This window comes from Apteryx mantelli, chromosome 9 (genome assembly GCF_036417845.1).
Source record: "Apteryx mantelli isolate bAptMan1 chromosome 9, bAptMan1.hap1, whole genome shotgun sequence".
NCBI lineage: Eukaryota > Metazoa > Chordata > Aves > Apterygiformes > Apterygidae > Apteryx > Apteryx mantelli.
Genome location: NC_089986.1, coordinates 11445487 through 11471137, shown reverse-complemented (window position 1 = coordinate 11471137; position 25651 = coordinate 11445487). Strand labels below are relative to the sequence as shown.

The 25651-nt window shown below is 63.0% G+C and overlaps 1 protein-coding gene across 1 annotated transcript in view; it reads right to left on the bottom strand.

Annotated features, from left to right (window-relative positions):
- Positions 1-22815, bottom strand: part of EPHB3 (EPH receptor B3) — a 32041-nt gene extending 9226 nt beyond the window's left edge. The window contains exons 1-3 of the mRNA XM_067301679.1: positions 22708-22815; positions 7134-7198; positions 6033-6705 (exon numbers count right to left, since the gene is read on the bottom strand). Of these exons, the coding sequence (XP_067157780.1) occupies positions 6033-6705; positions 7134-7198; positions 22708-22801 (832 nt within the window). The 5' untranslated portion in view covers positions 22802-22815. The remainder of the gene's footprint in view (positions 1-6032; positions 6706-7133; positions 7199-22707) is intronic.
- Positions 22816-25651: the final 2836 nt, after the last annotated feature.

The following is a 25651-nucleotide window of genomic DNA, read 5'->3' as shown; positions in this document are numbered from 1 at the left end:
CTCTGGAGAGGCTCCAGCCTGGATAACTGCGCTTTGCCTCCTGCCGGCCGCCTGCCTGCTCGGGACGGAGCGCCGGCTACCCCGGCTCCGCGCTGCCCTAGCTGGGCTGTCAGCCTGGCGGGGCCGGGAAAGCCAAACCTGCTGCCCGCCCCGTGCTGCACCCCCAGCCCGGCTCCTGCTGCGGCAGCCACCCCGCCAAGCCTCTCCTTACAGGAGAGAAGCCTTCCTCGCTCTGCCGCCTCCTCCTCCTCCTCTCCCCGGCACCAGGGCGGCCTCGTGGCCCCTGCTCACGCAGGCGAGCGCACTGCCGGCTCCCAAACGCTCAGATGAAAAGACACGGCGGGAGCGCGCGGCAATTAGGAGCTGACTCAGCCTGCAGCTTCCCCAGCCCGACGGGTTTCCAGGCCGGAGCAGCGCGGCCGCGGCAGCCAGCCGGTCCCCGGCAGGGTACGGCTCCCGCGGGGCCAGCGGGCTCCCGCAGCCTGGCCCGTGGGGAAGGACCGGCGGGGCTGTCCTCGCCAAGCGTCCTGCCTCGCCGCTGCCTGCAGCGCAGCGGGAGCCGATGAAGGTCATTTCAGCGGGCCCGCAGTTCCCCCCCGCCCCGGCCCGCAAAGGAGGGAGCAGAGCTATTTCCCACCCTGATTTAGGTGGGGAAGGGAAGGGACCGAGGCCCAGATCCGCTGCAGCGTTTAAGTATCCAACTCCCTTTAATAAATCAGAGCATAAAGGACCTTGGTGGCAGCGTGACAGCTCTCAGCCACATTTGAAGCCTGTAACAGAGCTGAAAACTGATCCCAGGTCCCCGGTGGATAAGCCGCTGTGTCATCTCTTCTCTGCAAGGAACTGCCTGTACAACCACCACCGTCTTGGCTGGCACGCTGGGGAACGAGCCCAGGAGCTCCGGAGCGGGAATGCGACTCTCTCCAGCGTGAGCTGCAGAGCCAGGCTCCCCTCTTCCCACCGAGAGGTTTGCATAAGCACTTTTCTCGCTAAAGTATCCTCAGATAAAATAACAATCCTGAACCTTTACACACAGATCACATCTCCTGGCGCTGGGATGCAGGCACCTCTGGGGAGAATATGAGAGTCATTGACAGTCGTGGGATAACAGGTCAGGGAGCTGGAGCCGTCTCCCGGCCTAAAGGGAAGCAGGAGCAGCGCGGCCTGACAGCCAGCAATCGCCGCAACGGGTATTTGCTCCGGGCGTGGGAGGGAGGCAGTAACGCAGCCCCGGCATCTCTGCAATAGCTGCTGCTGCACCCCTCGTAGGGCATCTGCACCCTTCGCAGGGCGTCCTGCACCCTGGGCAGGATGGTGCAGAGCCCCCCCGCACGGTGCTTCTCCCGGCAACGCCTCTGGGTTTTATCCGGAGCCGGTGGTCCGGGGGACGGAGGCTGCGCTCTTCCCAAATGCAGTCCCCACCCCTGTGAACAAAGTCCAAGGGAGGGAGCTGAAAAACACCGAAATAAAACCATCATCGCAGCATCAGAGCGCCGTGACTCATCTCGCACGCAGCCAGCGATTACTGCGCGGGCCGTGGGCAAGCAGGAGCGAACCACGCGGCACGCCGGGCCGCCAGCGGCATCCTCCAAAACTTTCGGGTCCCCTCCCTCGGCGCAGGAAGGGCCGGGAGAGCCCGGTGACGAGCAGCGGCAGGGCACGGCGCCGGGTCCACGTCATTAGCCAAGCGACCTCCCTGCCCCGGGCCCTACCCCGGCGGCTCCCGCTTCGTCCCGGCGCCCTAATAGAGGCGAATAACAGCCCCGAGCGACTCTGCTTAAGGTCTCGACTGCTTTTCTATCCACACCACCGTACTCCAACCCAGGGAGCATCCTTCCATTTCTCTCTTTCTTTCCCTGTAGGACTCGAAGCAGAAAGCCGCGCTCAGATCTAGATAAATTAAACCGATCACATCCCTTTTGTCCAGCCACCCTGTAATTTCTTTAAAGGCAGCAATCAGGTTTGCCTGGGACGATCTGTGCTTTATGAACCTCCACGGCTCACTCCCTTCGCTCTTTCGTAAGTGGCTACAGATGGATTAGAGCCGTGGAAGCAACAGTCTAGCTACAGTTGAGGCGGTAACTCTCGTTTTAAGTCTCTTTTAAAAGGCACTTGATTTTTTTTTTTTAAATCATCCTCTGGGCGGAAATATTTCACGCTAGCGCAGTCCAGAAGTGAACAGAGTAAATCTGAAGACGAACGAGGGGAAAGAGCCCTTGGGTGTTTGAACAGTGCCATCCAAGGAACAGGCGGGAAAGCAATTTTTTTTTTTTAAAAAAAGGAAAAAATTTCAATAAGCAAAGCCGTCTTTGGAGCCACCGCGGGTCACACGCAGGACGGCAGAAGCAGATTTCCTTGCCCGCGTTACAAGTAACCCATTGTGGGGCTGCCTGGCTTTAAAACACCAGCTTTCCTCTCGCTGCACTGCTGAGCCGTCTTTGATCTATAATCCCGGACAATTAATAGAAGGCAGTTTCACTTCCTGGTTTTCATGCAGTAACCCAATGTTGCAATGCAAAGCTGCAAACAGTTGGCAAGTGTTATGCTTGCTTGGCATTTTTTTTAATTCATGGTGATGTTTCCATTAGTCACCGATTGCAAGGAAAATTTATTTTTACAAAATCCAGATTCTGGCCCCGGCCTGACCTGACATCACTTCTCGAGCGTGCCCAAGTTTACAGCAGCCAGCACCTTCAGAAAGAGCCGTCTCTGCGGGCTTTGCCACCGCTGGGGGAAGAGGAGGAAACTCAAAAGGCTTAGGAATAGGCTTGAGAAGGGAACGGCGTCACGCTGCGCACCGCCTCCCCAGGCATTTGGATGGTTTGGATACTCATTTATTGCACCACGCAGCCACAATCCCCCTTTCCAGCAGGGCACGGGCTCCGCGGTGCCCGCGAGCGTGGTGCCCAGGGCGGCGAGGGCCCCGTGGCCCAAAGCCTGCCCGCTCTCCGGGCAGCTCCCGCTGCGGATAACCGCGCCTCGTGCCGGGAGGGACCCGTGCGGACACGGCTCGCCGGCCCGGCCCCGGCGAGGAGGACCTCGGACGCGGCCGCATCCAAAATGCACCTTCCTTCGGGTGAACCCTGTCCGCCTACGGGGCTGCCGGCGCCGGATCTGGCGCGGAAAGGACGTGCGCGGGAGTATTTTCGGGGAGGCGCTGCAAGTCAGCCTGTTCCATACTGGGAGCCCGTCCGTTCTCCCACGATGGGGCGCCGACCTCGCCGCAGCTAGAAGGAAAATCCCAATGCAACGTCTGTGCAAAGGATGGGGAGTGTGTGCGTGTGTTCATTAAAACTATATTGCAAGCCGAAAGGAGAAGGGATTCTGCCACGGGAAGGGCTGACCCCTCGCAGGGCCGGGGGCCGGCCAGCTCCCGCTCCGAGGGGGCGAAGGTAGCGGGGGCCTCGCTGCTCCCCTCTCCCCCAGCAGCCAAAGGCGCTGCAGCCCCGCAAGGACGGACGCACGGACGCACGGACTCCCGCCTCCCCCCTCCCTGGTCAGTAGCTTTCCCTCCTCCTGCAGAGCTGCCTCTGCAGCTCTCCGTGGCGGGGAGCGTGTGGGAAGCAGCGCAACCCCCAGAAGGGCCGTGTGCTAATTAAATAAAGATAATGAGGCTGAGAATGAGATGCCAAATCAATGCTGTGGCAACTTATGACTAGAGCGCCAGATACCAGCCTCGCATATCACATTACAAAGCATGCCAAAGAAACTGCCTTCAGCCAGGCGGGATGAGCCCACCGCTCCCGAGGGACCGGGATACAAGCCGCATTGTAACAGGTCTGAATGCGAAGTCTAATCCTGGCTCTGGATGGAGATAAATAGGAGGAGGAGGAGGAGGAGATCTTCAAAGGCCACAGAAAGTCTGGGTAAAGGGGGAGATTTACAACAGGGCTTATCCCATCTAAGCAGTAACTCGGTATTGTTATTTATTAAAATGCCATCTGGCACTTCGAAGCACTCCTCACCCATATGCCTCGGAGAGCGCTACAAAGCGGGGCGGCTTGCGCCGAAACGCGAGCGCCGCAGGGCCCCAACCGCACGGCGCTCAGCACAGCGGGGACCACAAATCTCGGCCCGGCCCCGAGGTGCTAAAATGCCGCGAGCTTCCGTATCGGCGGGCCGGGCGGCCGAGAGCCGCGGCACGGGCTGACCGGCCTCCTCGCGGCGCCGCGGTGTTTTATGCCCGGGTAAATTGCTCGGAGGCACTTCCCGGCCCTCTCCCAGGGGATATCTCCCCGCGCACGTGTGTGCGAGGCAGCGGTTGCTCTTGGGGGCATTTCTCCTGGGCGAGCTGCGAGCCGCGGAAGGGGGAAAAATAACCGAAACGACCAACAAAGCGACCAGAAAATGGAGCTGCCTCTCCAGTTTTCCAAGCCCTTTTCAGCTGTTTCCACTTAAAACACACGATCACATGGCGGAAAATCTGATTGTACAAGCGCAAGGCATCTTTCCCAGGGAAACGTGAAGACACCCTTTCCGCCCGGCAAGGGGGCAGGCTGCTGGAGGGGGGCATGCCCATGCCTCCGCCCAGCCTCCCTACCCGGCGCGGCAAGAAGCTGAGGCTCAGGAGAAGAAATTAAGGCGCTGCCCACGGGTGGGACAGGGGGAACGGAGAGGCGTGCTCCCTCCGCGCGGTGCTGGGAGAGCCTTGGGCTCGCTTAAGGGATGCAGATAGGAGATTTTGCCCGGGCTCTGCAGCAATGCCCTGAATCCAGATGGGGGGAGCCATCCCGTCGGGGCCCCGGACGTGAGCCGAGCGCACAGCCCAAGCCGCTCTGCCGGGGTCGGGCTGCTCGGCAGCACAGCGGGGTGCGGGAACGGCCCTGAGGCTCGCGGGCACTGGCGCCCGGTGGAAACCACGACGATCCGGAGCCCCTCTGCGAGCGGAGGGGCCGGCGCGGCCCGAGCCCCACGGCACAGCTCCTCCTGGACCCCATCGCCCCGAGCGTCTGCTGAGAGCGCGGGGCCCAAGCCAAGGATCCCGTCACCGCCGAGCACGAGGCACCCAGTGCCGCCGGCCCACCCAGCTCCTGGCTCCCCCGCGAGCCCTCCAGCTGAGGGGGGCCGCAACCTCTCTGCCCTACGCCCGAGGCTGCGCGGGAGCAGGGGTCCGGCGTGCAAGCAGACCTGGTGGAGACGGCTCCCAGGGACCAGGCCGCTCCAGGGGAGAGTGATGCCCGCCCCGGCAGACTGTTCCCTCATCAACACGTCCAACCTGGGGAGAAGCAGCAACCCCAGACAGCCCGTGGGAAGACCGTGGCAGCTGCAGGACGGCTCCGACAGCCGTACTCCGCCACGCGGGCCGGCTGCCCACCTCACACACCTCCGCTCCGCATGCCAACGCGCCTCCTCCTTCCCCCCGAGGTGGGCCGGGGAGCGCGCGTCCCTCTGCGGTTGCGCGTCTTGCCCTCCCACCCAGCCGGGCAGGGAGCGTGCGTCGCTGCGTGCTGCTCTCCAGCAGTTAGCACAGCAAGGCCCCAATCACCACGGGGGTTTCTGAACGCTCCCGCGCAGCAAACGTGAAATTACATTTGCCAGGAACAATCATTCAGCCGAGCCGCAAGTGCCTTTGTGCAACGCAGGAGGGCGAGAACGGAGACATTGGACACTTGGCAGCAGGGGCGGAAGGGAGATTTTGATAACGCTTGGGGGCTTAAATATGCTGGGGGCACGTTGCACCTCACAGATCCTTGCTGACAGCCATGTCCCGAGCTGCAGCTTCTCGTGGGCAGACATGTCCTGTTGAGCGCAGGTCTCAAAACCCACGGGTGCCACAGAGTACGTCACAGCAGACACAAGCAAGACTGCACCAATCTGGACCACTAAGTCTTTAACACTTCAGGATACCGAGCCAAAATGCAGACCAGCACCCTGAGACACCACGCGATAAAAACTTGCTCTGTCCTAAAGAAGCCTGCTGAGCTCCCAAGTCTCCAAAAATGAAACTAGCTCAATGCAAAACCTCCTCTGCATCAACACGTCTGCTGACATAGTGGAGGGGTCAAAACATCGCCACTCGGCCACGCGCTTACCTTGGCACTGGGTATCCTTCATGGTCGGCTCATATCCAGCGGCACATGTACAGGCTCCCACGGGTACCATCCACTCACCGTCGCCATTACAGTACAGCTTCAGGGGTACAGACACTTCCACCGCGTTGGGGATGCAGGTGCCCGGTGCAATGACCAGAGAAGTGGGCTCAGCCCCTGTTAAAGTCTCCGGGAAGATAGCAAAGCCAGCAATGGTGTTGGAGCATTTCTTGTAGAAAGCCCGGACAGAGATGAGGGACATGCAGGCTCCCAAGTCCTGGAAGGCCAAGTAAAAACCATTCTTGGAGAGGGGGCCAAAACTGCGCACCTTGGTGTTCATGCGGCCAGACTCCAGCTTGGAGAAGCTCTCATCAGGGGCAATTGTATCCACTTTGATATAGGGGTTCTCCATCCAGAAAGGGCTATTTGCAGAGGCAGAATCTGTATCCGACTCATAATAGAAGAGGTTGAACGTCTCTTTGCAGGAACCTGGGATGTTGGGGATGCTGTTGCAGTCCCGCACAGTGAATTTCAGCTCCACATAAACACGCTGGACATCCTGGCGCTGGATGAACTTGGTACGAAGCCAGTTGTTCTGGTTGGCCTCCCGCACATTGCATACCTGGTACGTGCGGATGGGGTTCATGGCCTCATCGTAACCGCTAACTTCTTCCCACTGCAAACAAGAGAGAAGGGGGCAGGTTAGACCACCAGACAGGGAGATGAGCGCCATGGACACATCACTAAAGCAAACAGCATGGGGTGGGGGGAACTGGAAAACAGTTAACAGGGAACAGCAGCAGTTGCACCTCCACCCGTCCCAACCCTTCTGGTCCCTCCTTGGTCATCAAGATGACTAAGAGCAACCTGGGCCAGGGACCATGGCGCGCCTGCACGCTGCCATTCCCACTCCAGCTCCGCCAGCACGGAGTCAGCGTGGGGTAACGAGGAGGCGATTTCACAAGGCGAGAGGGCGAGCGTAGCAGGGAACGGAGAAGACGCAGCCTGCTCTGCGGAAGGGGCTGGTGAACAACGCCAATTCCCAAGGGACCGGAGCCAGCTGTGCCCCTTGGAGATCGGGACCAGGGACGGCTCCAGACTTACCCCTGTCTCCGGATGAGTTGTCCATGCCAACTCGGAGGTCACCCACTTCGTGTCCATCAGGGTCTCTGGAGAGGGAGAGAGAGGAAAAAGAGAAGTAATTGGAGATGAAGGCCAAGATTAGAGGAAAAAAACAGGAGGAGTGGGGGAGAAAAAAGCTTAGGCTGACATTTCTGTGGAAAACAGCAACTTGGGGGGTGAGACGTGGTGGGAGGAGGGGGGAGTGGAGCGGAGCAGACAGACTCCAGATTTCTGTTCTCCTGTCAAGAGAACAGGAAGAGCGAGATGTCCCCAGAGAGCCATGAGGGAGCGGGGAAATGGCAGGCTGAGGAGCAGGCCAGGTGGCGAGGGAGAAAAAGCGGTCAGGCTGCCATCTCCAGCCACCGGCGCGGCGAGCCGTGCTTCCCACCTCCCCGAATCCCCCTCCCCAGCTCCCGGCCCGCGGAGAGGGGGTGCCGGCGGAGGAAGGCCAGGCGCCCCCGTCCACGCCCTCCCCCTCCGCTTTGGCACGGCGCGTATTTACTGTGGCTCGGGTTGAAAGGGCCCGTTCCCATGACAGGGCGGTGCGGGCCAGGCAGGTTTATCCAGAGGAGGAGGGACTGGCAGGCTGCTCTCCCAGAGACGCCCCACATCACTCATTTTACAAGAGGGGAGAAGAATTTGACCGTCTGGCCAACATTCCTGGAGCAGACTACAAGACAAACCACCCCGGCAGCATTCCCCAAACAGCCCCAGCCCCAGCCTTGGGGGAGCGAGACGCTTGTCTGGGAAGAGCTGCAATTGCAGGCAGCTGTCGCTAATCCCGAGCAGAGCCGTGCAGCTCCTTGCAACCACCACCCGCAAAAAAACGGGAGGAAAACGCAATTGCGGACAATAACCTGAGCGTGCCACGGTGGCCAGTGCAAGCAGCTCCCTCCCTGTCCCGAACTGTTGGCCACCGCTGTTTCCAGAGCAGGAGGGGGTCTGGAGGCAGGCCGCCCCCTCCATGAGCAGCTTTGCTGCCCCCAGACCAGAGACGGCCCTGCAGGGAACAGGAGTTATTTGGTGGGGGGAACAGGCACCCTGGGATCCTCCGGGCCCTTTCCTGGCCATAGGGAGCCTGGCGCAAGCAGGCTGCAAACGCTAGGCAAAGCCACAGAGCAGAGAAACCACCCCCGGCGCTGCTGGGTGGGACTCCGACACCTGCCCCGAGCCAAACCCTCCCGGCGCAAGGCGCGCGCCTGGCTCTGCAGCTCGACCCCTTGCCGCCAAGCCGGCCTCCCCGCGGGGCAGCCCAGGTGCAAAGCCTCTGCCCCAAGCTGCCCTCGCATCCCTTACCCGGCCGGGAGCGCCTGCCCCACGCAGGCGCTGCCTGCCAAGGTGCCGTCTCAGGTCGCCCATCACCAGGCGCACCGATGCTCTCCGAGCCCTGCTTGGGGCCGGCCCTGCGCCAGTACCGGGAGCGGCTCCAAGACGACTCCCTGCCGAGGGCATTTCCCCTCCCTGGCCGCAGGGACGGCCCCAAGCGAGGCTCGAGGCCGCACACCTCAATCCTGCTCTCTCTCTCTCTTTCTCATCGGCAGAACTCCCCGGGGGCCATCCAGCCTCCCCTGAGATGTGGGGCGCGGGGTTGGGGGGCAGCTCTGTGCAAGCGGTTGCGCTGTCCCACAGCGGTGCCTTCCCACATCCTGGGGTACCGGGTGCTCGCGGAGGCGACTGCAGCATCTCCGAGGTTGCACGGCTGTCCCGAGTGCCGCAGCGCGGTGCCGGAAGCGAGAGAAGGCAATTTCAGCAGCTTTCCTTCTACCCCAGGAAAACCACAGGCTGACCGGGCCAACGAGGAAGCACGGAGGAGGAAGGAAATGCTCACACATCACAGGGTTTTGGGAGAAGCCCAGTCGGAGGTAAACACCACCTCCTTTCCGAGTCCCACCCAGAGGAGAGCCTGACCTAGCATCCGAGGATGGGCTGGACGCAAACACCAAGCCGCGTCCCCCGAGGACACCGAGGCAGCAGCCGTGAATGCTGCCACGGCCGAGATAAACAAGCGCGCTCCAGGATGCGTGGGCTCCCCGATCCGCCTTGCTGCTTGCTGGGATCCTGGCCCGGCCGGAGAACCTGCCCTGCGCAAACAGCCTGGCCGAGACTATGTCGGAACAAACACAGACTCGGTCTTGTCACGAGCTGTTAGCAGTGGCAGCAGACAAGGCAGACCTGGCAGGGAGACGGTGTCGAGGACAAAAATGAAACCCCCTCGTTATGCCACTAACTGCCCCCCGTGCCTGCCTTGACACCGGTCGTGCACCCCAGAGCCGAGCTAGGAGCGGGACAGAGGGCTGGCAGGCAGGATCGGAGGGGCAGCATCCGTGCCAGGAAAGGACAAGCGGACACTGGCTCTTCTGCGAGCAAACAGGACTAGCACAAAGGTAGTTATTAGGCAATAATTAGTTGCTGTTTTTCAAAACACAAACTAAGGGGCATCCAGCAAAAACACAGGGACAAAGGGAAGCATCCCCCCGCCCCACTGGTAATTAGGGAGAACTCGACACGACAGGATGCCACAGGGGCCAAGGGTACGGCGAGGCGCAGAAAGGGATCGGACGCCCGCAGGGAGGACAGCTCCGGCCGACACAGTCCAGACACCACCTCTGCCCGGCCCACAAAATCTCCAAAGCGCTGGCTGCCGGCAGGACGCAGGAAATCGCCGACCCTCCTCTCCTATTCTCTTCCCCTCGGCACCTGCTGGTGACTACTGTCAGCGGCCAGACGGGCTCAGCGCAGCCGCTCGAGGCGCCTGCCGCGCTCCTTGGAGCTCCTCATCCTGGCCAAGGGGGCTCCTACAAAAGGAATCCCACGCTAGCACATCGGAGACCAGGTCGCCGAGCAGGGCCGCGCACACCTCTTCCAAGGACAGGCCCCGCGTGCCAGCTGCCCTAATATGGGCACACTCGTGCTCCGCCAATGCCGAGATATGCAGCCCCGGCTGCAAAGCGCCTCTGAGACCCGGGTAGGATAGAGCAAAGCCAAACGAGCACTCGGCATTGACAGCGCTTGGGGCCTGCCAAGGCCCGACGTCAGAGACACCAGGCCGTTTCCAGGCAGTGCTCGGGATGCAGGACGCTCCCGGACCCCCTCCAGGGGATGGGCTGCTGCTTCCGGGGCGGCTGCATGCGCTGGGAGCCTCTGGTTAGCTGGAGCGCTGCAGTAACGGGGTGCAAGGCCTCGCTTGAGGCGTGGTGGGCAGCAAAAGGGTCTGCACACCCAGCATGGACAAGCGGGTCGGTTATTTCTGCAGGACAGTTAAATCTGAGATCTCTGCAGGGACAGCAAGGAGCAGAGAGAAAGCGGCTTGCAGCGGGCATGGACCCCCAGTGCGCTCGGCCGGGCACCTCGGGCAAGGAGTCCCGCGCAGAGGGCAAGCGGCCGCGCCAGGCGAGCGAGCGAGGCCGAGAGCGCGGGGCTGCCAGCAGCGCGCAGGAGAGCGGCTTGGGAGCGGTGAGTCAGGACGAGGAGATTGGGATCTCGGCAGCAGGGCGCGCCGGCAAACGGGGCGCCGCAAGGATCCCACGGCCAGGCGTGCCGGAGCCAGGCCGGACCCGAACGCGCGTGGCCCTGCTTCGAGGGCAAGAGGGGCCTTTCGCCCACGGCGCGCTGCAACCTCCCCTCCATCCCCTGCAGCGTGCCGAGGGTGGGCCCGGCCCCAGGCAGGGCCCCGCGGACGGCCCCCGGCCCCGCGGACGGCCTGCACATGCCAGCGGGCCCCGCAGGAAGCGCCCTTCTCCGCGAGTGCCGATCCGTGACAGACACTCTGCTCTGACAGGAGGCTCGCTGCCTGCATCCTAATTTGGCAGCATCTGCCATCCGACCGGAGGAGAAGGAGGAGGAGGAAAAAACCGACAGAGCCGAGCAGGCCATTGGCCCGAGAGCCACAAATTGCACAGAGAGAAGGGGGAAGGGGGGGGGGGGGCCGGGCAAAATAAATAAATAAATAAACGAGATCAAATCACTGAGCTACTCGACGAAAGGAAACGGGGCCAAGTGCGGAGGGCAGAGGGTGGTTTCCGAGGCCTGCAGCCAGAGCGGGAAGGAGAGGGGCCAGGTAGGGTCACCGGCCTTTCATAACCTCCCCTCGCAGCCCGCCCGAGCGTGAAGGTCGCACACAGATGGCCTCGAGGGCTGCTGCTTTCAGTGGTCCCGCGACTCGCGGTGCCACGCTGAGCCGAGCTGCCTGCAGCAGAGCGCTGCAGAAGCCGCTTTTTGCCCTTAAAGCTGCCACACCGATTTCTCAGCAGACTGGCACTGAAAATCCCGGCCTCCATCCATGTGGTCATCACTTCTCTGGTGGGGTATGGTCACAAACGGCGTGGCACACGATGCGCTGCCCCAGACCCATGCCAGCTGTCCAAGGCTGGGCGAGAAGGGGAATCGGAGGCTTTCAGTCGTTGGGGAGCAGCTGGCCATCTCCTTCCTCGAACGCGCTGCGGCAGAGGCGGGCTCGGACGAGGCGCCGGCGGTTTCACAGCTCAGCTCAGGAGGCTCCTGGGTGCTTTGGAGAGGACGTGAACGGAGTCAGGGCCAGCCGAGCAAGTGAGTCAAAGCCTTTCGAATCCGGCACTCCAAAGCAAGAGCTCAGTCCTATTAGTCAACTGGAAATTGGCTTCCAATTTCACCAGCTTTAGGAACTCTCCCTGAGGCCTGCTTTATCACTCCAGGCTGCAGTCCCGGGGAGTTGTCCTCTCCTTAACTCCAGCCAGGGAAAGGGAAGCAGAGCTCAGGCAGACCAGAAGCCCCGCTATGGTTTGGCAAGCCTGACCGTCCACCACAACCCCCAGGTCAAAGCGGGATTTCCACGGCAGAGATGAAACCAGTCACAGGGAAAGGTTAAGTCTCGCGTCTTGGACGGGGCTGAGGTCAGAACACCGCTCCTGCAGCCTGCCCCACACCATCTCCTCCCACACGCACCTCGAGCTGCAAGAGAGCAAGGGGCCCTGCTAACAACTCGCCTGCCACCTTCGCAAAGCGTTTTGTCGGGCATTGTGCGACCCGGCCTAGGCCCATCTGGAGACTGGGACCTCTTCCCACGCAGGGGCTCAGGAATGCTGTGCACATGCTCTGAGGCCAGCAAAGTGTTTGACCCCCCCCCCCCCAAGAGGCCCAGAGAGCCCGTATTGCATTGCTCAATGGCAGACAAATCCAGCAGCTACAACGGGGTCTGTACTTAGCACTGGCTGGGCAAGAAGGGAAAATTTTTTCAAGATGAAGCTGCTGGGGAAGACTCAAACATCTCCACCAACCGGCTCCGGCTCAAGCGCTCTTGCCTTTCAACGTGGGGACTGCCTACTTTATCAGGACATGCTGGCAAAGTGCAGCGCCAGCTCCTTATCCCGATGGGGAGAAGGGAGCTAGTACAGAGCATCCTGGAAGAAGGCAAGGGAGGAAAGTTAGCAAAGACGCCCACGCAGCCATGCTGCAAACAGAGGAACCTGTTCTGCAACGCCACTGTGTGCTCTGGGAGCTGAGCGCACCATCACACCCGGCCTGGAGGAGCCCAGTCCAGACTGCCCCGATAGCACGGCCGCGGCACTGACCCCACGCTGCAGCAACCCAAAACACGGCTCTACCCCACCGCAGCGGCTGCTAGCGGGGGACCGGGTGCAAGGCCTGCCTCTTCCTCCTGCTGCCGTCACCAGCACAGGCACCTCTGCACGGAAAGGCAGCTTGTTTAGGACAGCAGGAGCTTGGCAGGATTTCTTTGCAGTCCTGGTCACTGCCTGCTAGTCAAAAAGCCACCCAAACGGGGCATCTCCTGTACATTTTAATTTCCTTCTCAGTTTTGAGATAATTACAGCAGGAACGAGCGGCCTTGTGCACTCCCCATTCAAGCACCTATCGGCACAATTAATCCCAGCACCGTTCTAAACAGCGGCACAAAGGGCCTTTGGTGCAGGGCCCTTTATCTGGGAACAAAGAGCTGCCTGTGGGAGAGAACCTGAGGTTGCACTTTTCCCGCTGACGAGCGCTTTGCGTACACAAAAGCGGAGCCACACAGAGCGCCGCGCGCCGGGCCAGCCCGCGCGGGGAGACCCCGCTACGCCTTTGCCCGGCCGCCGCGCCGCCCACCCCTCCTCCGGGAGGGTCCTTCCCCCTTTGACCCCAGCTAAACCCGACGGCATCCTTCCCGGCAGGGCCACCAGCAGGGCAGGGGAGGGCCCAGCGCCGAGGCCGGGGGACTCGCACGCGTTGCCTGGGAGAAGCGCTCCCGTCCCATTCAGCCCAAGGTGGAGCACGTGCTCCGCGGACAGGACACCTCATGGACCCTACGCCCTCGCTCGCGACCTCTGGAGTGGTCACGCACGTGGGAGACGGCATGCTTAGAGGCAAGAGGCACTGGCAGCCCCTTGTGCCAAGTTCCCACGGCAAGCCGCAGCAGCGAGAGCTGTGCACGAGATGCACCAGGAGGTGGAGGGAGGCTCTTGCTGATGCAGAAAAGAGCAGGGAAAGCAGAGAGGAAGACTGCAGCCAGGGAGGAGGCAGCAGGAGGAGCCGGCGTGGCACCCTCAGGGCGAGCAGCCCTGCACTGCAGCACCCAGGACAGGCGGCTCCTGCTCCGGGCCATGCCGGTGAGCGGGGCTGGGGGCACCCGCAGGGTTTGAGAGGCTGGCGAAGGTGCCCGCAGACGCTGTCTGCCAGCTCCCTCTGCAGGGACCAGGCTGGCAGCGCTGCTGGCACGCCACACGGCCCCCGCGGCCATCAGCCCCTTGCCCGCAGTCTCCCTGGCCAGCTCGCAGGGACCTTGGGAAATCCCAGCTCTCCCGGGGAAAACAGCTGCTTCCCTATAGCTCCCGCCGCTCACCCGGCCGCAGGGCTAGCCCCACGGCTGCGCCCCAATGCACAGCCCCAGGATGCGGCACAAGGCGGGGGGCCGTGCACGGTCCCACCCTGGCCCCCCTAGGCTCTGCAGGCCGGGCAGGCCAGGGGCGGTGTGGTTCGGCCCAAGGGAAGGGCTGGAGCGCTCCCTATCGCCGCCCACGCTGGGAATCCGTCCTTCTGCCGAGCAGGGCGCCTGCTTCCCAACGCGGCGGCTGGCAGGAGCAGGGGAGAGAGGAGATGTGGGAAAGCGGGCTCCCCCCGCGCTGTCCCCTCCTGCGAGCGCGGGGGGTCACACAGCCCTCACCCACCACCACGCACGCTCTCCCCGGGTCCGGGGCGAGCTGACAACTTGCTAGCGAACTGGGAACAAAGGGAAGAGGGGAGAAAAAAAATGGGGCCTGTATCACAGCTGTGGCCCTTCATGCCAAGGGCGTTTGGCCCATCATCAAAGGGGACTGGATTTGCTGAGGCAAATGATGACACATCCACTTCAAGCGGGGCAGGTTCTGCCTGCTGCTGGAGGCGAGCCACCAAAGTGAAGAAGTACTGTGGGCACTTAATAATAGACTCATTATTTCTGCATTATGGCAGGGCCCAGAGGCCCCGACTGAGATTAAGGCCCCTTTGTACGCACCACACACGCACGCCCAGTGGGGCAGTCCCTGCCCCAGAGAGCCTGCTAGCCAGCCGGCCGAGGACGGGCAGCACCTCCGATCCCGGCAGCCAGGGGCCCCGCGGTGAGCCCGTGACGCAGCCCGAGATGCCAAGTCCTAGGATGCTCAAGGGGAAAGCTTGCCGCATCCTCCCCCCTCCGTTTCCCAATCCTGCACCTGCGAGGGCAGCCGGAGCCAGGGGTATAATAAACTCACCCTGGGAGACGGAGGCCCTGTGGCTCTGAGCAATCGGCCAGCTACATCGCCCTCGTCTTCCCCCCACCCTGACCCCCATACCCCACACCTCCTGGATCTGCAGGTCCAGCTCAGATAAGCATGAGCTGCCTGGCATCCAGGACAGAGGAGCACGGGAGCAATCCCGCCAGCCCTGGCTCCGTCGCCCACCCAGCTGGCTGCTAACCGGCTCAAGAGGGGTTTTCCGGCCGCACGCTCCTCACCAGGAGCTGTTCCCTGATGGCTGCGAGACAGACTGAAGCATGTGACACAGGACAGGTGCCAGCTCTGCAACTGCAAAAAGCAGCTGAAGTGGCAGCACCCGGGACACGGGGAGGATGGGTGTGCTCGCTTCCTCCTGGTCACGCACTGGGTCGAGCCGGGGAGGGCAGATTTCTGCTGCACGCATGTCACCCTGCACGACCAGGACTGGCCCCGACCACGCCAAAGTGGGCTCCAGCACACACACTGTGTCATGCAGGGCTAAGAGCCCCCAAATCACAGCACTGGGAGCCTGGCGCTGCTGCAGCAGGATGACAGGTTCCTGCCCAGCAACTGCACCCCAAGGACTCAGCTGCAGCCTGGACCTGTGAAGCCCCCGCAGCCCCGTCCGAGCCCTGCCAGGTCCTGGTGCCAGGCTCCGATCCCGCAGAGCGGCCGTATCGACACTGGGAGAGGACACGAGCCAGCTGTCCAAGTTCAGCTCTGCACTGCAATTACTGTTCTATTAATACCTCAGGATTTCGGATGGCAGAGCCCGGTGCTGGGGTCAGCTTTGCTGCGGAAGAGCTGCCATCCCTGCCCACGTGGTGGACGTGCCCTGATGCTTGCTGCTTGTGCAGAGGAAAAAGCCTCCTTTGCTCTCCCAGGCCACGGGAGAGGGGAACTAACAGACCCGTGGACAACCTCCCAGCCCTGTTTGCTGCCTTGCGGGTGCAGACTCAGCCCATTTATCCCACTAGCCTTAAAACAACTGCCCGTCACCCGGGATGGACACGTCCCTGCCTAGCAAACGGGAAGAGCCTGCTCTCTGCAGTTCCCTGCCACGGGCTCCCGCTGGACAACGTGACCAGCCATCCTGGGCAGGCGGGAGCTCTGCAGGCCAGCAGGCAGGAGAGATTTATAGGTCGCCGTCCCCAGCAGGAATGGCCATGCAGCCGCCCTCCGCTGCCACAGAAATAACTCATCCGATCGCGAGGCGCCAGACCTGTTCGAGCCACGAATACCATTAACCGGGACGTAGGCAGCAAATTGGCCCGCAAATCCGCCTTCGTTTCCAGGCTCTGCTATGAGAGGGAAGCGCTCCCAACCCGCCCGGAGCTGCCTGCTGCCTCCCTCCGCAGCAGTGCCACTCTGTGCCAGCCTGCCCCAACCGTGGCATCACCTGGCAGGTGTCCCAGGGGGCCACAACGCGGAGCCGGGTTGTGCTCTTCCGTGCCGCACGCCCGGTTCACTGCAAGGCCGAGGGAGGGCCGGCAGGCGTGGACGGAGAGCCCCAAAGTCCTGGCGGGGGGGAGCCCCTGGTGCAGGTCCGCCTGGGGAGGGCAACCATTTGCAGCAGGCTGCGATCTGAAACACCTTGCTCACCCCCAGCTCTGTTTTTTCCAGACTGTAGTTTTGGATAGAGTCCAGGGAAGGAGTAATGATATGTAAAAAATGCCCCCTCTCCCCCAGGAAAGTTACTCGCTGCACATACAAGCGTTCGCCCCACAGACAGGGCGGCTCAGCTGCCAAGCTGCATCCCATCCAGTCAGTTCGGAGAGGAGTTTCTGCCAAGATTTCCCTCCTCTCTCCTGCCTGGGGCAGTTACCCAAATCTCCATGCTGCACTCTGCTCGCTTCCTCCGACTCTCCTCGAGCACCAAACCCATCTGGAACTGTTTAAACCCAAATATCCTTCCCACTCCCCTCGCCTCTCCCCCCACCCCCAAAGTCAGATTCTTCCAGAGTTAAAACAAGCACAGAGTCAGGAGGGGGTGCCGGGCCTGGCTGACTTGCTCCTTCATTTCAGTTTAATTTCTGGGGAACTAGAATAAATCTGTTCCTGGCGATCGTTCAAGCCCTGCACATTTTTCTCATTAATAAAAAAGGCCTTGGATTGCATGCCGTTTGTGCGCGCATGCTGAACGCCCCCTTCCCCGCTCGCCGCCGCCTCCCTCCCCCCGGTAATCCGTAACACGGGGTCTCGCCAGTGCCTCAGCGCTCGCCGGGCAACTGCACGAAGCGGCCGAGTGACAAGCGGGACCGGCGGGAGAGGCCGGCGAGTCCCCCGGCCCCCCGCCCCGCCCCACGGATGGATTTCAGCCGCTCGGCCAAGGGGCCTTCGCAGCGGCCCCACCTCGGAGAGGAGCCGCTCGGCGCAAATCCCGCGGCAGCTGCTGCCACCGGGCAGGAAAACCCTCGGCGGCCGTGGGGCTGGCTCCCGTGGGACGGGATGGGGGCGGAAGGGGACGGATGGGCTCCCGCTCCAGCGAGGGATGCGGGTGAGGGGTGTCCCTGGCTGTCCGCCCCCCGGTGTTGGAGCCCTCCGCTGCCGCCAGCCCTCTGCCGGGAGCATTCCTGGGGAGGGGGCCGGGAAACAGGTGTTTGTCAACAGCTCTCGCCACATGTGTGAGAAATGCCAGGCCCCAGGGGCAGCAGGGAGCTTAGCGACATGCCAAAAAAGCCCTTACCCCCACCCAGGCAGCCCCAGGTCGCCACACGCCCCCAGAGAGCATCGGCGGGGCGGGAGCAGAGGCGGCTCCAGCCATGGCACGGAGCTCCTGCCTCTTCCCAAGATGGCTCCCCTCCTCCCTCAGAGGAGCAGCCGCAGCCCCTCCAGTGGGGACCTCTGAAAGTGGCAGCCCTGACGCCTTCCCCGCCACGGGAGGGGGCTGCAGCCTCTGCTCCCTGCCAGCTCAAGCGAGGCCCCGATGGCGGACAAAGCCAAGACCCGGGGGACGGAGGACGAGCCCTCGGCGAAGAGTGGCGAGTGCCGAGGTTGGCCCTGCGCAGGCGGGCTGCCCGCCCCAGCCTACAAAATGGCTCCCCGGCCTGGCGGCCCCACACCACCTTGGCTGCCCCTGGCACAGCCGCCCTGCTCCCCGCGCCGGCTTTTCCATGTAGGGCTCCTCTGGACCCCGCTTCTCCACTGCGAGGGAGGATGGGTCTGCACCCGGCAACCTGCCATCAATCCCGCCGGCCTCCGCTGGCACCACCATGGGGCGAGCTGAGGCTGCTGCGCAGAACTGGTTTTTGAGCAACAACAGTAATAATAAAAAAAACAAAAAAAACCCCAAACAAACAGGGATTCGAATGGGATCGATCAGTTGCCGTCCCGGGAGGCTGGGAAACGGCAAGCAGGAAACGTCCCCCGGCCATCAAAATGGCGGCCCCTCCCACGAGGTGCCGGCTGCGGCCTCCACACGGCATCTCCTGGCTCTTCTCCGCTGGGCGCAGGCGCGTCCCGTGTCTGAGGCTGCCGAGGGCGTCACAGCCCTCGGTGGGGAGCCGCCAGCCCCCCAGGTGCTCCGCTGGGAGCGCGTCTCTGCAGAAGCACTGCCGAGTTAAACCCAGGGGGATGCAAAGGGCAATCCCGGCGCCCCGAGCCCGCTCCCGTCGGAGGGCGCCTGGTCCCGCCACCCTTCCCCCCCCTGCACCCAGCTCCCAGGCGGAGACGCTTAATCCCGACAAACCAGTTTGACTCAGCACAACAGGAACGGCCACAATTTTAAAAACATGCAAGTCTGTGATTCAGAGCGCTCGGGCTGTTTTAATTAAACGCCAAGCGCCCATGTTCCAGTAGCAGCAGCGAACGGCTCACAGAAAGAAAATGCAACCGACTGGTTTCCCCAAATATCTCCTGCAGTCAGTCATCACAACAAAACAGGGAGTTTCGGTTCATTCCTTAAAAACCAGAGGCCGCTATTCGCCAGCACGGCAGCCCCTTGGGCGTCGGGGCGCCCGCCGCCTTGGGAAGGAGCAGCGCAGACAGCAGCGACACGAGGCTGCAAACGCGGGCGGCCGCCGCCACCGCGCTCCCGGCACATGCAACCTGGCTGCAAGTCCTTCCCTCTCACCACCTCGCCACATGCTCCGCTCGACACAAAGGAAAGCCCTTCTCCTCCCCGCCTCGGCAGCGCAGGCCAAACACGCTTCCACACACACGGCTGCCTTTTTTTTTTGTTGTTTTTTTTTTGCAAGGAACGGGAAGGTTTAATGAATCCAGCTAACGTGACGAAGCCCCGCGACCCGCTTTCTCTCGTAGCCCTACCCCGAGCATCAATAAAACAGCAGGACTAACTTCCATGAATCACCCCATCGAGAAACAAGCCGTTTCAGTGAAAAGTAATTAAAGGAAAAGCAAATCTTCCTGCCAAGAAAATACCTGGCAGTTCCAGTACAGGGGTCAATTAAACAGGGGGTTGTCAGCGCAGCGCACTGCTCACAGTCAGCCCACATAAAGCTCGACAGGAGCTTCAGAGCAGCCAGCGGACAGAGCCCAGATGAGGAAAAACCCCCCCTGCCCTGCAGTTTTAGGCTAAATCCTCCTGGTTTGGGATTCAGGGAAGCGTGCCGAGTTTGAGCATCGCACTAGCGCCCAGGCTCAGGGCCACATGTAGCAAGAGGGGGGTCTCCGCTGCGGGATTTCTGGAGGAGCAGCACATGGAAAACCCTGACTTTAAATGGAGCCGGGAAGCTGCGACCAAAGAGGCTGCTCAGGGGCCGGAGTGCGGTGGCAGGCGCCCGGGAGAGCGGCGCAGGGGGCGAGGGGTTGCTTCCTCCGGAGAGCAGACAGCTCCGAAAGGTGGTGTTCGCCCCGCGCTGCGGCTCCCGCAGAGGCCTTCCCCAGCCGCCAGCCGGGCCGCACTCCTCTCCTCCTCACTTTCGAATCCGTCACCAGAGAAAGGATCCGCTGTTGCCCCCGGACAGAGCATTCCTTCTCCAGCAGGCCTGGGGACTGCTGAACCGGAGAAGAAAAACACATTGTGACTTCAAACAAGCCCAGTGCGCTCGCGGGATCTGGAGAGAAACCATTTTCTCCTCGGCAGCACAAAGCCCTCACTGAGCCGCTGCCGAGCGCGGCTCCCCCCGGCCCCACGGGGCCTCGTAAGGAAACCCAACGCCGCGCCGGCCCCCCGAGGACAGGCAGCGCAGCCGCGGACCCCGCCGGGAGCCCGCCGCCCCGCGCCGGCCCTCGCGAGCCCTGGCCCATAACCCGCGACAGGCAGGGGAGAGCGGGGCGGCGGGGCCGTCGGCTCGAGGATGCAAGCGCCGATTTATGGCCACGGTGGATTTACGACCGGCGCTAACATACCTGAGCGACCGCGCGCGTGAGATTTGCAGTAACGGCTCGATCGCTCCGGTCCGCCTCAGGAAGTGGCTTTGGGAGCGTGGCGAAAGCGCGGGGGGCTGCTGACCCCGAGGGGGGGACCGAACCTCTCCCGACCCCGCCAGCCCGCCTGCTCCACCGGCAACTCTCCCTCCAGAGAGGACAAAAGCAAAGGGGAGGAAAGCCATCCCCGAAAACGCTTGGCGGCTGGCAGCCCGGGCCTCGCTCGCCGAGAGCCCGGCATACCACCCCCTCGGCGGTGCCGTCAGCCTCCGACCCTGCTGCACGCTCGGGAAGCCGAGAAACCCCGGCCGCTCTCCAGCCAAAGTGGTTTATCGCCTCCACCGGGCTCTTCACGCCAGGCCCTGCGGGATGCCGGCGGGGGGCCCCGCGCCACCCCCCTGCAGCCGGAGCAGCGCCGCTGGGGCAGCCGGCCTCGGAGCGCTGCGACATCCCCGCGACGCCCGCCTTGATGCTCCCCAGCCCCCGGGCTGGCTCCCTCCTCAATTCCCCAGCTCCTCATAGGAAACTAATTATGAGAAGTGCCGTAACGGCGGGCCGGGGCCCCGTGCCGCCGGGAACCACACCGGCGCGCGAGGGAGCGCTCCCGGCCCGCAACTTCGTTCTCTATTTAACGCACAAGGTTTACAAGTGCACGGCAATTTGCACGGGCTCTGAAGGCTGATGTTTAGGAGTTTACAGCTGCCTAAGCGTTTTTCCCAAGAGGGTTGGATACAGGCCGGCTTCTCCCTTTCCACAACTACATGGGGGAAAAAAAAAAGAAAGAAAAAGAAAAAAAAAAAAGGAGAAAGGGAAAAAATAATAAAAAAAAGAATCACACTCTACCCAGGAGATTATGGACCAAGCAGGCCCAGAAACCCCAGCTCAGTTTCCTACAGCCTACAAAGGCGAATGATTCCACACACACCCCAAAAAGAAAGGAAAAAAAGAAAGAAAGAAAACACTGGGAAAAGAGGGAGGGTGAAAAGAAACATTTGTGACAACAAAATCCCAAACTTCTTACGCAGCCCAAAGCCAGAGGAAACCCTCCATTTTTTTCCAAATTGCAGCGGGGAAGGGCTTCTGCCCACAGTAACCCCCAAAATAAACACCCCCCCCCCATCGTCGCAGCCCAAACATTGCAACACGGGGCAATTGCAGCGGAAGCAAGAGAACAAAAATGACTACAAACAAAAGCCACGGCGGCCTCTCTCCATTTTCTTCACCGCAAACAATCCAAGCAGAATAAGCACAGAAACAGCCAAATGAGCGTTTTCAGAGGAGACTTGACTTGTTTTACCAACAAACTGGGAGATTCTCTTTATCTGGGCTTTTTGTTGGTTTTTTTTTTCCCTCCCTTTTAAGCACTCGGGGCCTCCCTTCCCAGCCCCCCTCTCCCGCCCCTTTTTATCCTTTAGCAGCGAGGGTTTAGTTACAGGACGCAGGAGAACGAGCAGTCCCCGACACTCACGGCCATGCCCGCAGGAGCCGCACAGACTTTGTCCAGAGACAAAAATCGCCTCCCCCCCCCCCCCCCCCTGCTTTCTCCCCTGCTCTTTTCGCCCGGAGTTCACAGCGCGGCGAGAGTTAAACCGCAAAACTTCTCTCGCCCGCCAGCAGCCCCCTCGCCCGCCACCCCAGCCCCCCCCCCCCGTCTTCAGGGAGCTGCACCCAGAACAGCTTCTTCTCGCACAAAAACCCCAGGATCACCCCGCTGCCCTGAAGACCTGAGATTTCGCCCTGCTTTGGGGGGGGGGGGGGAGATTAATTGCCTTTTTATCTCCAACCGAACTAGAGGAGAGAGCAGTTTTGGGTTTTTTTCCGCTCCCTCCTTGTTTTCTCTCCCCAGCGTCTCGGATCAAGCGGGGGAGGGAAGGGGAAGGGAGGGCAGGGGAGGCGAGCGGCTCGCAGCAGCCGGCCCGGGAAGGACGGGGCACGGCGCCGCGGGGGTTAAGCTGCCGGGGCTCCGCGAGCCGGCCGGGAAGGATGGGGCCGGACACGGACACTCCTCCCGCGGCCCCACCGCTTCTGGCACAACGCGAGCTTCCACTGAAAGAAATATTAATTTTCCAGTCCTCTCGGCGGCGGCGAAAAGCCTCCGGACGTGAAGCGAGTATCCAACGAGGCGCCGCTGCCTACGGGCGCTGGCAGCAGCCCGCCGGCCGCGGCCGCCTCGCCTGCGCAGGGCTCCGCGCCACGGGGCGTTGACTCTGAAGCCTACTGAGGGCGGCGGGGCGGCCGGCGGCGGCGGGGGGAGCGGGGCGCCCCGCGGGCGCGCTCCCCGGAGCCGCACCGAGCGCCCGCAAGCCCGGCCGCGCTCCCACGGCGCCGAGCGCCCGCGGGGACCCCCGGTTCCCCCGCCGCCGACAAGCCGGGGGCGGGAAGCGGCGAGGCCCGGGCGCCCCCCCACCCTCCTCCGAGCAGCCGGTGCTGGCAGGGGGCCCCGGCGCGGCCCCCGGGCCCCGGCGCGGCGGGCACGCCCTCCCGGGGCCGCGCCGTGCCCGCCCGGTGCGGCGGCGGCGGGCACTCACCTTCCAGCGCGCGGCGGCCGGCGGGCAGCAGCAGGAGCAGCAGCAGCGGGAGCAGCGGCGGCGGCGGCGGGGCGGCCCGCGGGCGGGCGGCCATGGCGGGAGCGGGCAGCGGAGCGGCCCCGCCGGACGCCGGCGGTCCCGAGCTGGCGGCGCCACGCGCGGCTCCTTTCGCCGCCGCGCCACGCTCGCGCTCTGGCGGCGCCGCCGCCGCCGCCGCCGCTCAGCCGCGCGGGGCGGGGCCCGCCTGCCAATCAGCCCGCCCCTGGCAACCCGGCGCCCCTGGCAACGGCGAGCGCGGCGCCCATTGGGCGGCGGCGGGTGAGGGGGCGGTGCCGGCCGGGGAAAGATGAATTGGAAGGGGCGGGCGCGGCGCGGCCCCGCCCCCTCCTGCCCCGCCCCCCGGCGCGGGAGGCGCAGGGCGAGGAGCGCGCCCCACCCAGCGGCCGCCGAGGGAACTGGGCCCTTAAAGGGGCCGCGCCGCCCGCGGGGCCGCGGCCGGGACCGGGGACCCCGCCCCGCCTGCCGCCCCCGGGGTCTCTCCGGACTCCGGTGGGGCCGCAGCGGGGGCAGGGCGGCAGCGCCGGGGCAGGCCGCAGCCCCCCTCCACAGACAGACTAGACAGTCTGCCACCGCCTGCCCTGCCGCCCCGGCCAGCCCCACCCCGTCCCATCCCCCTCCAGTCCCATTCCATCCCATCCCATCCCATCCCATCTTATCCCATTCCCCACGGGTACCATCCCACCCTGTCCCATCTGCTCTCATCCCATCCCATCCCATCCCACACTGTCCCATCCCCGTCCAGTCCCATCCCATCTCACCTTGTCCTGTCCCATCTCATTCCATCCCCCATGGGTACCAGCCCACCCTGTCCCATCCCATCTCATCTCACACTGTCCCATCCCCCTCCAGTCCCATCCCACCCTGTCCCGTCCCATCCCATCCCATCCCACCCCATCCCATCCCATCTCCCTCCAATCCCATACCACCCTGTCCCATCTCATCCCATCCCCTTCTGTCCTATCCTGTTCCACCTCTGATGGGTCTCATCCCAACCCATCCCATCATGTCCCATCCCATACCAACATGTCCCATCCCATCCCACTCCATCACCTCCTCCAGTCCCAGCCTTTCGCACCCCATCCAGTCCCTCCTGCCCTGTTCCCTCCTGTTCCACCCCATCCTTTCCCCATCCAGCCCCACCCCATCCCATTTTATCCCACCCCACCCCATCCCAACCCCTCCACACCGCAATTCCCGCTGTGGTGACAAGAACTGAGCACTGGGATCCCGGCCAGGGTGACGGTGTAGGGACCGTCCCTGCAGCGACACACCACTCCCTTCCCCTGCACCCTCCTGTTGGGAGACGGTGCCGGCTGCGGGACGGTGCCGGCTGCGGGACATGTGGCCATGGCTGCCCAGTGCGGGGGCGTCTCCGCCCTCATTTCTCCCTCCTCATTGCTATGGAGAGATTTGGGGGCAGTGCAGAGGGGCACAGGGACGTGCCAGGACCGGTGGGGGCAGTGGGGGCTGGGGGCTGCTCCCGTCCCCAGCGCGAGGGAGCTCACCAGCCTCCTCGCCCCGAGCCTGTGCAGGCAGCCCGTTTCGTACCAGGCCGTCGCAGCCTGGCACTGTGGCGCCCCGAGCCAGATGTGCCAAACAGCTGGGCAGGCTGTCGCCCCTCACTTCCCTCGGCCCCAGGCCAGGATCCTGCTGCCTCCGCTCCCGCCTTTCCTTGCATCCTTGCAGGCCCCCCCGGAGGCCAGGACTAGCCGGCGGCACGCCGAGGCGGCCGGACGTGCAGACGGGCTCCTTCCTGGCTGGGGTCGATGCTGGAGCCGCCGCCGCGCCGCGGAGGGCAGAGGAAACCCGACCCGAGCCCCCCCGCGCCCGCCCGCCCGGGCTCCCAGCACGGGGCTGGCGCGGTGATACGGAAGCTATTGGCGCTTCCTTCTCGCCGGCCCTGCCGTGCAAAAACGCCCTGGGGAGGCGCGCGGGCTGCCCCGAAACCTCGCCCCGCCGCCGCGGATGGGGCACCTGCGTGAGAGCTGGTTCGGCGCCCAGCTCGTGCCAGCCCCGGCCCCATCCCTCCCGGCTTGCGCGGGCCGGGTGCCTGCACCGTCCCCGCCGCGGTCTCACCCCCCGTCGACACCTGGGGCGCAGCCATACGGATGGCACGGTTTCCAGAAAGGACGAGCCCCGCTCCGTGCTCACTGAAGACAGGACATGAAATGTGAACGCGACGAGCCGTTGCGAGGGGCAGGAGAAACAGCGAGAGGGTGGCGGAGGCAAAATGAAGCTGTTCACAGGAGTTCCTGGGGAGCAAAGCGATGCGGCGGCCTGGGCGGCTGCAGGGAGAGCTGGGCAGAGGGGGATTTGCCCTGGTGGAAAAGACCGAACTTTGAGCAAAGAAGCAAAAGAGGCTGGTTTGGAAACGCCGTCAGGCAAGGAAGCGCGCAAAGGAGAAGCCAGCCTGGGCTGCAAAGCTTGCACCCTTCACACACGCGCGGGGGGATAAAGTCGTGTCAGCAGGCAAGGAGGGTTACGGAGGACCCAGATGGAGATGCCGAGAAACTTAAATGTGGCACAAACGCAGGGTGGGAAAATCCTGCCGTCTTCCTGCAAACTCACCCTTGGGAAATACTCCCCTTCTGGGATGCTGCGCCAACTGGCTGCCGTGCAGCAGGAGCCTCACGGCTTAGCGAGATGCAGAAACCTCGTTTACTCTGTAATTTCAGAGGCTTGAGTTACCCAAGCACAAAATTTCTGAACGGAGTGCGCGGGGAAATTGCTTATTCACACTTGAATAACTAAAAAATGGCTGAACCAATTTTGCTTAAACTTTTCCCAAGAATTCCCTTTGGAGCCAAACCATGCCTGGCAAATTCCAACCCAAAAGGAATTTATTTCAGAAAGCGATGAGAAACTAGAGCAGGGAGTGGGGGAG